The 13,662-nt window shown below is 41.0% G+C and overlaps 1 protein-coding gene across 1 annotated transcript in view; it reads left to right on the top strand.

The window, feature by feature from the left end:
• Positions 1-13,662, top strand: part of CTDSPL2 (CTD small phosphatase like 2) — a 48,061-nt gene that overhangs the window by 9,849 nt on the left and 24,550 nt on the right. Inside the window, exon 2 of the mRNA XM_063347050.1 lies at positions 10,998-11,206. Coding sequence (XP_063203120.1) covers positions 11,021-11,206 — 186 coding nt within the window. The 5' untranslated portion in view covers positions 10,998-11,020. The remainder of the gene's footprint in view (positions 1-10,997; positions 11,207-13,662) is intronic.

The following is a 13,662-nucleotide window of genomic DNA, read 5'->3' as shown; positions in this document are numbered from 1 at the left end:
CTAAATTGTTTCTTCAGTGCTTCAGTGTTGTGTGCATTGTCACGTATACACTATGGCACAAAGGTAACAACTAACTTTCTTCCAAGTATTTGTTTGGTATTTAAGTTAAACTAGGTCTCTGCAGTATGTGGAAAATTCTCCCAAATTATGATGTGACCGCTTTGTAATGTAATAAATCAACCACTGTCAAGACGACTTGCATTGCTTTGGAACGTGGCATGGACCTTTCTTATTCTGTGGGATTCCTGATGGAAGGGCTTTCCCCACGTTTGCTTCTCATCCTGGGGAATGATTTGGAGAAAAATCCAACAACCATGTAAGGTCACAGGTGATATCAGCACGTTTTGTTTTTACAGTTTTCACTGTTTTGCAGTCTATAGATACAGACTTATGGGATGAGTGTGGAGATGAGTGGACTTTAGCCGGCTCTGTTCCAGTCGGATTTACTAGCGTAGCATAGGAATCCATACCCTGCGATACAGATGTGCAGCCTTCCTTTTTTCTGACTCAAAAAGTCTCTTGGGTTGCCAGGCATGCTAAAATGCTGGCTGATATTGTGTGTTTTTTCTTAAGAATGTCAACCTGTACCATACAGCATCAGTAATGCTGGCATTAATAGTTCTATAGCTCCTTCCTTTTTCTCAAAGGTAAGTTTTCCAAAGTCAGGCACTAGCCAAACACTGTCTTCTCACTCCACAGAGCAATTCCCTGCTTGTTTACAGAGCCATATCTGCTACTTTACGGCCATAAAGTAATTATTTCATTACATCTCACGCATTTTGAAGTGGCAGAGATATGTTGGATCAAACTGGAGGCAATTAGTTTGTGAAATAAAAAAGTGAAATTCAGAGTAGAATCAAGGAACAATGGAAATGTTATAGTGTGTGTAGTGTGTATGCAGATCGGTTTTGACTTACAAAATTTTTGCTGGCAACTTGTGCTTATTATACTTTATGTTGTCGGAATATTGACCAGGAACTTCCTATCACTTGCCACTGAATAGCCAGTGAGGTTTGTTTTTTCATGAGGATTTTTCACCCAAAATAAAGTGGAGTAAAAAAATTAATGAAAGAAAATAAAATGTGTAAGTTAGCTTTGTTGTGATGGGATCGGACAGGTCCCTGAAACTCATTTCAGTTAAGTTTTTGAAACTGAATGAGGTTCAAGTGCATAGCGTCTTAATGTTATGTTCTAAGGTTATGTGTAAAAACATAATACCATTCAGAAATTAGTAAAGCTGCTAAAACTTTAGCACTTATTTCTATACCAGTTTTAATTTGGGTACATGCATGAGCCAGCAAATTAATCTCAGAGATGGCAGTTTATAACAATGAAGTTTTCTGTGGAAGAAATAGGCCAGAATGGGCTATGAAAAAGTCAGGTTTAAACCAGCATGTATATGTAATGGAAAATGTTGAGTTTAAAATTTGTATGGACAGTGACTGATAAAAATCTTGACTGTGATGGCATTTTCCCCATTTTTAACAATAGAGTTGGCTGTTTTTTTATTTTTAAATCAGGAGAGCCAGGTGGGAGAAGAGCGTAATAGCAGCCCCTTACAAGGTAGAGAGGGGACAGTTTGAACTATTTTAGAAGTTTTGAAGCCGTATGGTGCACCAAGGAAAAATGTTTTCTGGGGCAATAAGAATCATATTATCATTTAAAGAGTTTTTGTACTACAATAAAAATAGTCTGCTATTTTTAAGGCCGAAGGAGCAGCCAAAAACCTTGCCTAGCCTTTTAAAAGATAGGAACCTGACAAAGTCCTGTGGAATATGCGATTGTGGTTCTGATCCCTCAGCAAGATTAAGGTGAAGTAGAGCGAGATGAGGTGTTCTGGTGAAGTTAGGCAAAATGCAGCTCTCGGGTCTGTGTAGACCTTGCAAAAATGACTGGCTTCTCATAACAAACACAGGAGTTACTCCATGGCTTTTGTAGTCCAACAGAGACTTACTTGGGCTTATTAATCTTCATTTTTTTTTGGTTGGTTTTTTTTGGGGGGGGAGCGGGGGTGGGTAGGGGTGTTTGGGTTGTTGTGGGGTTTGGGGTTTTTTTTGTTTTTTTTTAATTAAAAAGGTACCTAAAATGAATGGGATGAATGATTAAAAGAAGTAACTAATTAGGATTTTTTCGTGGTTGGACAACATCCTGGAAGGTCTGTTCAGGAAGTGTTTAGCAACCTGTCTATACCACGGGTTGTAACAAGAGGGAGATGACTTCCAAAAATAGGCTCGCTGTGTGCCCAGCAGCATGGATTAAATGTCCAGAGAGCCTAATATGTCTGAAGACAGCTGGGCTGTTCCAGAACCTCAACAGGAACTGCACTGGTTCTAGTGGAATTTGTTACCCGCTCCTCTAAAACTCCAGCATTGCAAACTTTTATTTCAAAACATCTCAGCTATTGGTGACCTCTGCAGTATCTGAAGATGACTAATGTAAATTCTTCTCTTGGCAGCATCACCGATTGTAAATAGTATCTTTCTTCAGCAGCAGATTTTCAGGTTCTGTTCTGAGATTAAGTCTTCTACGGTTAACCCAGCTCTCCATTTTTCTTCGTTGGTTAGCAGTCTGACCCAAACTGAAAAGACTGCATTAATTACAAGCGTGTACCCTCAGTCGCAAAGAGAAAAATATCTTGGCCAGGAGGGAATAAACTTTCGGTTCCAAATGCACATAGTATAATCAAAACAAAGCCTTGCTAGCAAAGCAATGGCAAAACAATGGTGCCTGAAAATATGATTGCTAGAGCAGAAAAATAAAGTAACAGAAAATCTATTTTCTGTTAAGGCCAATTATAAAAAGCTGGTTTCATTCTTTGTCAAAATCTTTCTTAGAATATGTTTCTTTTAGGGGAGATGCTTAAGCTTTGGGAGCGTAGAACTACGTCTGTGAGCCCAAGGCAGACATACAGAGGAATCTTCGTTAAAACAAGGGGACCGAAGCCCAGGGTTTTCAAGCATGATTTTATTTTAGATTGAAATGACTTGGTAACCTGAAAGATAGGGAGGAGAGTAAAAGGTGCTTTCAATGAAACAAGGAGAATTTAGAGGTGCCATTTGCATTGTGTCTTTGGTAGTTATAATTGCTAGCTATTGTTTTGATTAAACTTGTGGTTTCTTTATACATTTATCCAGATTTCATAACCAAGCACCAACATTTGAGTAGTACATATTGTGCGTTTTGCTATTTTTATAGAACATTGTCTTTTTATTTTGCTTTTACCTACACTATACAAGCACTACTTCCAAACTTCTTTGAATCGTGGTTTCCTAGTTAATAGTTGTCTCTCTAGAAGCCGTGGCAGAAGAACACACTCGAAGATTTGAGAAGAGAGTATGTTGCAAAATATGAGCTACATCAGCTGGAATAACATGAAATTGCAGTAATTTTCTAGGGAAGGAGAGTAAGTTGGTTAAAGAAAGTCCAGGAGTCTTTGAGGGGGAAAAGTCTCAGCATCTTTGAACTAACAAAAAGCATTTCCTTGAAGTTTGTAAAGTGCTTTGGGGCCTGTCTGGATGGAAGACTTTATCTACATAAAGTCATTTTCCTCGACTTTGTTGTGAGTTCAGACATGTATATCATTTCACTGGGGCTATCGTTTGTCCCGTATTTCTCTCTCCCCACCAGGCGTTGGCTTGTCAGCTGTTTGCCCGTTCCCCATGGGGACTCAGGCTTCTCTGTACGCTAGACTAAGATCTTACGTTTCTTGAGAGCATCACTAGTACCATGTGAGTGGACTTCAGCCAGCTCAGTGGACACGGCTTCTCCTTGGGATGTTTCTTCATACTTGAAATCTGGGTCACGTCACAGTAGTGAAATGTGCTGACAAAATATGACTGGTATTATTTGTTTAAAAGGAAATGGAAGAAAACATTTGTTCTTGGTTCCTCTTTCTGTGGATCTGCCCGCTGTGCTCCAGCTTGTATGTCCAGAAATATTTGAACGAAATGAAGAGGTTTTCTCAGCGGTGAGGTCTGCGTTGTCTGAGCTGGTTGATGGTGGCACCCTGACCCCACCACTGGTACCTCACAAGTTCAAACCCCTGCATCAGTTATCACAGCTGTTAAATTTGGTGACAGTTTGCAGCTTTGTGTGCATTGATCACGTACCCGTCTGTATCTACAGCATAAACAGCATGCATTGACGCTTTTGCTCAAAATCTAAAAAAAAAAAATTGCTCCCTTCTTGACTTGTGTAAAAAGTGTTTCAAGAAAAGCTGTGGAAGTAATGCAGGAAGGATATTGTGGTTGTTAAGATCAGCTACATTCCACAAAATTTTTCAGTACACTTTGTTTTGCAGTGTGAATTTTTCGTGCTCGCTGGTCATCGACTCCATGATAGCAAAAACTAACGGATGGGCACGGTTCCTCTGAGAGAAGGGAGTGCGTTTTGTCTGGCTTTGGCCCTTTGGAAGGGAGATGTACTGGGGCAGCAGAAAAAAATACTCCGTCAACATAGGCTGTGTGCACAATAGGAGGCTGAGATAATCTATAGTAGCAGAAGCTCTGTTGCGTAAAAGATGTTGGGGATCCCAACATAGCTGACACAAGTTTCATCCTTTCCTCTAATCTTTCTATCTCGCCTCTCAGGAGAAGCTGCCAGTCCCTCCCAGCGCCAGGGAGGGCAGCGGGGCGGGCTCGCACGCCCTCCAGCGCTGCGCATCCGTCCCCCTTCTGTGCTCCTGGGCAGAGCACGGTACCCTGTGGGATCCATAGGATTTATAGCATCTCTCTGGTCTGCCTGGCGTCAGGTTGGAATGCTGGAGAAATTGATCAGATAGAAAAACAAACAAACAAACAAAAATTAAAAAAAAATAAAACTCACCTATCGTGTTCCTGTCGCTCACGGAGTTACGCTCCTGAAGCGTGTTCACTTGTCTTAATCCTCTGGAGCTCTGCGGTGTTCAGGCTTGGAATATATAGATTTCAGTGGTGGCAATTCAGTGTTATCACAGAGTGCCAAATTAAATGTAGAAATCGTTCAATGCTATAATTTTAAATTTTCTTGTCAGTTATCTCTTCCTATTGTTCGTCACTCTTGTTCTTTTACCATCTTAAAACTTTTTCCTGAATCAAAAAGCCTTAAACCCTGCAATTATATGTGCCTCACCTAATTTTACTTTTAATAGTTTTGGGAAAAATAGATAAAACAGTGGTACCATATGTGGTGGGAAAATAGATCACCCCTGACTGGAGATTTCATGGAGGTATGTTCTTATTTAGAAATATGAGTCACTCGCAGGAATTTCTTTCCTGTAGGTACACGGTACCTGCGCCATGGAACAACAACAGTATTTACAGGGTAGTGAGCATGACAACTTAGGGGGGTGGGTCTCGGGAAAACGGGGAATTTATTGCAGCTGTAGCTTTTTCAGCTGCTGCTTTTTAATAGCTCCTTTATTTCTTATCTTCCTGTCTCACAAATTGTTTAATGAGAATTCCATTTAGTCCCTCTTTGCCATGTATTTCTCTTTTGAAGAATGAGTGTTTTCTTTTTTTTTGCCTTTCCCCCTGCTTTCTGGGTTTATTGTTGATGCAGAAGGAATTCAAGAAAGACGACTCTTTTGAGGGTTTGAAATGTGACATGTATATAGTGCAGAAACGTGGCTCGAGTCTTTAAACGTTCAGTATATTTGTTATGAATGTATTCAGTTGACTTTGGGTTCATGACGTTGCGGTGATGCTTCAGAATCAACCTTTCACGATGTGGAGGAATGCCGCTGTTGCACAGAGAGAGGATTTTGAGCAGCAAGCTCCTAACAGAATCTGCTGGAAGGAGAATCGAGGCGCAGAAGTTGCTCAGGGTTGTTGCGTGCGATCCCACGTGCAGCGACTGTCCGGCCGCTGGCTCCCAGGCAGCAGCATCAGTCCGTCCCCTCGGAATGGGGCTGACCGGGAGACGCGGTTACACAGTCGCTTAGTCGGGCTCCTCGCCCAACGGCACGTGTGGTGAAATCCCAGTTGTCCGCGTTTGAGGAAGGAAATTCACGTACATGTTTGGACTTGATTATTTTGACTGAGAGTGTGTGTTAAGTCTTGTAGTCTGGCTGATGCTTGTTTCCGAAAAGAAATACAAATATAATTCAAGTAAAAGCTGTCCACTGCCAAATGTATCAAGCGTTAGGAAAGCAAACTTCTGTCATTGAGAGGATTGTAGGTAACCGTTGCTAAGTCCATTAAAGATATTTATAACCCGAGGCTTGATACCCAGGATGTGAAATGAGCCAAGGAACTCTCTGGCAATAGTGTACAGATGAGTTGAATGGTTCCTTGCTGGATAAATACATACTCACCACTGACGAACATTAAATTGGTTCATCTTTTGTCTGCCTGATATTTGTTTCAGTTCTAGAAAAATCAGGCAACTTGTAGTATAGCAAATTTTAAGTAATATTTTCATTCTCAAATTGGAGTTTCACTAGTGTCAGTCTTCTTTCAAATGTTTTACAATTTTGTCTAATTCCTTTTTACACATGTTTGTTTTTAGTGTAGTCTTGTTTAATTCCTACCCAGGACATGACAGTCGTCTTAGATTTCTCACCAGAATACTTTAAAAGACTGCTGTTTTACAGAATCACATTGCAGGATGTTTCCCAGTTTCTCAAAATGTATAAGTAACACTTTAATGAATGTGGTTTACATCTTTGAATATACCAAATACCGTTATATTTTACTGTTCATTTGCTTAATTCCTAATTCCCTGTGGTAAATGGTTATCTATGGTCAACCAAAAGCTTGTATTAGTTCAGTGTAACTCTCTTCTTACCTTCCAGAGTTTTTTGAACTGGGTAAATGAGAATTAAGACTCTGATTTGTGTATATGTTTATATACTCAACACACATATTTTAGAGAGTCCTGACTATTTCAGTTCTGTGCAATACACCCTTTCCAGAGAGTTCATAGCACAGGTGACTGAAAATTAGTTTCTGTAGTTGGCTTAACTTGAGAGCACGGTTATGAGGGGCACAAAAGCGTTACAGTACAGAAAAGGCTTAAGAGCAGCAGTGCTGGGGCCTGAGCTTTGGTGTTCGGGTTGGAGTATCCTCCTCTTGTGCTCTGCAGAGGGACCTGGACAGGCTGGATGGATGGGCCGAGGGCAATGGAGAGAGGCTCACCAAGGCCAAGTGCCCGGCTCCTGCACTTGGGTCACACCAACCCCACGAGCGCTCAGGGTGGGGGCAGAGCGGCTGGAGAGCTGCCTGGTGGAAGAGGGCCTGGGGATGCTGGTCGACAGCCGGCTGAAGCAGTGTGCCCAGGTGGCCAAGAAGGCCAACAGCATCCTGGCCTGTGTCAGCAATAGTGTGGCCAGCAGGACCAGGGCAGTGACTGTCCCCCCATACTCGGCACTGGTGAGGCCCCACCTCGAGGGCTGTGTCCAGTTTTGGGCCCCTCACCACAAGGAAGACACTGAGGTGCTGGAGCGTGTCTGGAGAAGGGCGATGGAGCTGGTGCGAGGCCTGGAGCACAAGTCCTGTGAGGAGCGGCTGAGGGAGCTGGGGGTGTTCAGCCTGGAGAAAAGGGGGCTGAGGGGAGACCTTCTCGCTCTCTGCAGCTCCCTGAAAGGAGGGGGCAGCCAGGGGGGGTCGGGCTCTTTTCCTGGGGAACAGGCGATGGGACAAATGGAAACGGCCTCAAGTTGTGCCAGGGGAGGTTTAGGATGGATATTAGGAAAAATTTTTTCACCGAAAGGGTTGTCAAGTATTGGAACAGGCTGCCCCGGGAAGTGGTGGAGTCGCCATCCTGGAGGGATTTAACAGAAGCGTAGATGTGGTACCCACCTGTTTGCCCCAAGACATCAGGGCCACTTTGAAGCCTGTGCTCTGTCGCAGTGAGTACTCTGGGAATGGAGCCATGAGTGACTCCCCGCTTCTCTCCATCCATCTCGGGACCTCTGTCCTGTTCAGCTCTCCAGAATACCCCGGCTCAGGAGGCTGTGGGATGTCTACCTGTGTCACTCGAGTGAGTGCTGTGTTCTCTCTTTCTGCAGCGCCTGCTCTGTTGCATTACTTGGATGCCCATTGATGCCGTTTATAAACGGAGTGAACTGGCACAAAACCGCTGGTTGGCTCGGTTTGCCAGCCTGGTCTCTGAGGAGGAGACAAACTCCGAAATGAGTGTGGGAAGGAAATGAGGAGGGAGCAGGAGCAAGCCGCTGGTTCCCTCATGCCATCGTACCACGTCTTAAAGTACCTTTGAGAAGTTTGCTCTGGTGATTGCATGTTCTCGTACCTTCTCTCCTATATCCTGATTTTATTCCCCTTCTCCCACTTCTCAACTTCTCAGCATAAATGTGGTTCCTGTCCCCGAGGGACCATGGTGGGAATAGGCTGCCTCATTGCTCAGCTCCTGTGCTGGGCTTCCCGGCAGGAAGGATTGGAAACAAAAATCCACTCAACCCGTGGAATTCGTAAAGGAACGGCCGGGCGTCCCTGGTGGGACAGGGCTGGGGTGTGGGAGGTGTGGGGGAGCCTGGCATGCCCATTGGAAACCAGCTGACGCTGGGCTGGTTGAAGTGTTTATGACTCTGCCGTCTGCGCTCCGCTGCTCGCTTCTCTGCCCTAGAGATCGCTGGCTGCGAGCTAACCTGTGTCTCCGTGCAGTACACAGATCGAGGGATTTCAGAGAGTTATAATTCAACCAAATTAATTCCTAAACAGGCTGATAATATTGCTAATAGAATTCCCTTTTCAAAGCATGGAGGGACTAGAGCTCCTTGGAGAGTTTTAAGAATATTTTTAGCATGGCAAAACAGTGTTGTTTTCTCTAACTTCATTCCAACAAATTGCTAACTATTTAACTTGAAACATTGATATATTCAAAGTATTTGGTTTAAAAGTTTTATGGCCGTTTTCTGTCTCAGGCTGTATTTCCTCCTGGGGTTGTGAATGAGTTCATCTCCCACATGCAGGAACACTGAGGAACCTTAAATGTAATTGTTCTTTTTTCAGCCGCCTAGGATAATATGATTTTGGTAAGTCATACTAACTCAAAGTACAGGATTTAATCCACACAACGCTGATAAAAAAATAATGCGTTCCTCAATATTTCTGAAGTGAAAGTACATTATATGTTTTAAGGTATCTTGATAATTTCTTCGATTTTGTAACGAGGTCCTCCTGATTCGTACAGCAGTACAATAGGAGCGTACGTCTATTGTTGTGGATCCTTCTCACCATAAGTCATACCCAAAAAATTAATCTGGCAGCAGTTTGTAAGAAAGAAAAGTTGAGATGCAAGTTCCGATAAGAGGCATATTTATTTTACATCTTTGTAAAAGAATGTTATTTTTATCTTTTTATTTTTCTAGTGGCAAGGAGTAGGAACAGAAAATTGGATTAAAATCTTTGGGGATTCTTTTCATTATTTCTCTGCATTGCTTTTTTCCACATGCAGTGGATTCTTTTAAATGAAATGCAGATTTTATTGCAAATATTAATAACGAAGGGGTACTCATATGGACTTCAAGTTTTTATGCTTCTGTTACTAGAGGGCGCAAGATTATAAGGAACCAGTTTTTATAAATTTAGCCTATGGTTTCTGTTGTTTTTCCTTAAACCTGAAATATCAGCCCACTTTTGCTGTAGTTGCTTCAGTCGTGTAAGAATCTTGACTTGTCCTTTTCCTGTCTGTAAACAGTTGTATTAACTGCTGATGGAAAACGCTGGACGTGTTCGTATGAAAAATGAAAGTCCATCTTTGCTGGCAGTTAAAACAAGTATTATATGTAACTAAAGTATTTCACTCTTCACAGTACCAGTTGTGTACTTTTTTGCTAAGTCTTCTAAAAATCATGTCCGTAGTGATGTTTTTCATTCTTCTTTCATTTGAGATAGAGATTTACCTGATGGCCAACGAATTCAGCGGTGTACAGTTTTTGGACTGTTTTTTAAAAATATGATCACAGTATTTCTATGTTTGTGAATTATATCTGTGCCACGGTTGTCTTTTCCTAAACAAGATAGCTGTTGTGACATTACTTGTATTTTAAACGTTATAGATTATTTATTCTGTCTATTCAGCAATAAGATCGATGCCAGATGCACTTCAGAAAGGCAGATACTGGTTCCTATAGTGATAAGCCTATGCTTTTCTTTTTAAAAAAAATTGCTTTTTGTCATGACTTCAGCTAGGGGATGCGTATTTCTCTCTTACTAGTATTTCTGCGCGTTAAAACTCAGATGGATTTCTTGCTGCTTCTTTTCTCTGCTCCTGATCCGGTATGTGCGTGATTTTAGGCAGATGAGTAGTCCCGTTCAAATTAACCCAAGTATGAGCTTCAGTCAACTGAAGAAGGCACGTCCCTCAGAAAAGCGGTTATATCTATGCACAAATTCGACTATAGCAGCAGTCCAGTTGAGGGTTGGAGATAAATGGGACAGATTCTCTGGGATGGCCTTTCACTCTGCTGTAATAACTGTTGCCCTTGTGTAAGTCTTCCTGTGTCTAATCTTATTCCCAGATAGAGTTGTGTTGAAGATCAGTCGTAGGTTCCTTTGTTGGACTGCTGCATCATCACCCATATGGAATGCATAGTCCCGTTTGTGATTTCTTCTTCTGTGGACACTTGACACAAATTTAGATTTATGCCTTATCTCAAATTTAAGGTAGAGACTTAAAATGAAGTATTGTGAGGAACGCAGAGCTGGGAAGGACTGCCTGGGTCACTGAGTCTAGTCATTTGATGCTGAAGACACCAGGCACCACACAACCCTTTTCATCTTGAAAGCAGGTAGATTTTTTTGTTCCTACTACTCCGATTGGAGGTTACGCAGAAACCGCGTGGATCTAATGGTTAGATGTATCCGTGGCCAGGTTATATTCATTTGTTCTTCTGCCAACGTTATGCTTTAACTTAAATAGCTCTTCTCTTTGATTTAAATGAAGCCATATATATGGATGTAAAAGCTCAGTGCATCAGAACACTGTCAGTGTTACAGAAGTTCTTGAATTGGTGATTTCTTCAATGACTAAGCGTTCTTGCTTTTTTCCCGTTATAGCTTTACATGTGTAACACCTGAAAATGAGGCTGAGAACGCGGAAAGCTTCTCAGCAATCGAATCAAATCCACACACAACGTGCTTTGAGGGCGAAGAGGAAACACTCGGAGGTGGAGGAGAGCTTACCTGGTGGTGGAGGGAAACCCCAGAAAAATGAAACCGGCTTGTTGTCTTCAATCAAAAAGTTTATTAAAGGAAGCACACCCAAGGTACGCCAGCAGTGGGTTTCTTCTTTTGTTTTTTAGTTAGGTCATACTCAGTTAAATTTGATTTAAAACATTTCTGTTAAGAATAAATAAATGTCATGTGCTGGAAGCAAAACATTCTTGTAAAGAATGGGAAGGCACAAAGTACTTGTGATAGATGTGTCAGGTAACAGAGATTTAAAAAAAGAAAAAAAAAAAGAAGAAAGTCGACCTTCCAGCCCTACAGGAGTCAATTGTAGGTGTACTTAAGACAATCCAATAAATCACAAGATTTATTACCTAGGTATTTCTTTGTGAAAATATTGGCTAATAAATTCAGTGGATTTTAAATTTCTGGTTTAAGGATTCTCTGAATTTGGGAATTACCCGTACTGGCAACTAAGAAAAGCAAGGCTGTAAGCATAAACTTGCTTAATATTTTTAGCATTTTTAATGAAAATTATTTAGGAGTCCATCAGTCAATAAAGGTCTGACCCCACGAGTTCAACTATCGTGAAATTGCTAGGATTGCTGTGTGTTACTGCAGTGAAGGCTGCCCCCGCTCAGTGGCTCCAGTTCAGATGTTGTCAGGGCGAAACCACTAAATCTCATCAGTCTTGATCCTGACAGAAATATGCATTTTACTAATCTTCACATGTTAAAACCTGTTGCATGTATGTTTTGAGGGTGCATTTTATATATTTTATATATATATATTACTTTGATAGGCTCAATCGAACCTTGCAATTGCTTCAAAAACCTGTGGGTTTTTTTTCTGTAGAGAGAGGCCAGTTAAAAAAAACAACTTCATTCACTCCCAGCAGTCCAGATATTGACATTATGGAGCTGTAAATTTTAAAGAAGAGTAGCCAAGAAGTCATAACTAAATTAAAACATATCCCAAATTAACTATATGATAAATAAAAATATGATATGAATTCAGAAGTATTTTCTGGTTTTTGAACTAAGTGTTGAAATGATAATTTTCTAACAAGATGAACTTAAAATAATTTTAATTAAAGTAACAGTATATTCTTAAATTGTCAAAAATATAGTGAAATTTAGTATTTCGTGGCTTGTGTTAATTACCTATCATAGAAGCATTGAGGTGCCAGCAAAGAAATACTTCAGTTAAAAATACATGGTTAAATCTGCTTAGGTTTTGTTTTTCATTTAAGTGGGATGATGAATGTATTTTACATTCAGCATCTCTATCGTAGCACAGTAGTGCAACATTTTGGCTGCAAAACCACTGCAAGAATACGCTGAAATCCAAGCAAAACATTTTACATTGGAATTTTAAGATAAGGGAAATATGTCTGGTTTTCTTTGTCTCTGTAAGGTTTTGGTAACTTTCTCTCTTCCCCTCTTCTTTTCCTCTCCCAACTCTTTGAATTACACGTCATTCTTTTTTTTTTCTTGACAGTTTTTTTTAATATAAAATGTCCACATTTTTCTCTGTTTTCCTTTCATGTCCCCTCCTGTGCCTGTAGCAGGACTTGGAGTGGTTCCAGTGGCATTAGCATGGCACGATACTGATACTGCTGGGCTACCTTCCAAAGCGCTAATGACTTAACAAAGTAGTCTTGTGGTTGCCACGGAAACGTTATAACTCTTTGAGATAGTGTATGTGTACAACTTGCATAGTAGTTCGTTCGTGGGTACGCTAAAATCTAAATCCCCACTGAGGTTATATGGATTTATGGCAGTAGATGTCTCCACAACAAGTATATCTTGACAATTTCGATTATAGTCATAGGTCATTTATCTGATACGGTCAAGATGCTGTGTTAGAAATGTTCCTTAAACAAACCAAACCTGCACAGTCGTGATAGCTCTTTCGTTAGAGAAACCAGAGACTAAAATGCGGCTGGTGGTAGGTCTGATCTCGAGGTCTTCTGCGAACTCAGGGTCCCCGTGCAAGTCAGCAGCAGTATGGAGTGTGCAACAGCATTTGTCACTTACAAACTGGCGAATCTGGTATACCAGAGCAGCTGATAGACGTATGCCTACAGGAAATACTGTCAAAATTGTTAAATGTTAACATCAGAAATATTGTAGAACTTGCTGTTGCAAGTTCCTCTAAACTTGTTCGATTTTGGGGGTTCTGGCACTGTCATAAATTGCGTTGTCTTCGAACGTGTTGTCATTACTTCCAGTCTCGGTTTAGGCCATTCCCGAATACAGATGTGGTTTCTGAAAACAACCTAAAAGCAAACAAAATGTTTATGTTGGTGTGGCATTGCCATGTTCCCTACGGCACATTTATTGGTTAGAATAGGTTATATTGGATTGAATAGAATCATAGAATTCAAATAGTTCATTATATAAATACATATAAAAGGTATATTTAATTCTATCTATGCACTAAAATTTTCAGTGTATAAAACAAATAGCACAATAACTTTATAAGTGATTTCACCTTTGAATTCTGTTAACTGGTACAATACGGGCACAGCAGCGTGAGCTTTCCCACCACA

Source organism: Chroicocephalus ridibundus, chromosome 9 (genome assembly GCF_963924245.1).
Source record: "Chroicocephalus ridibundus chromosome 9, bChrRid1.1, whole genome shotgun sequence".
NCBI lineage: Eukaryota > Metazoa > Chordata > Aves > Charadriiformes > Laridae > Chroicocephalus > Chroicocephalus ridibundus.
Note: the sequence above shows the minus strand (reverse complement) of the source record. Positions and strands in the feature narration are given on the sequence as shown.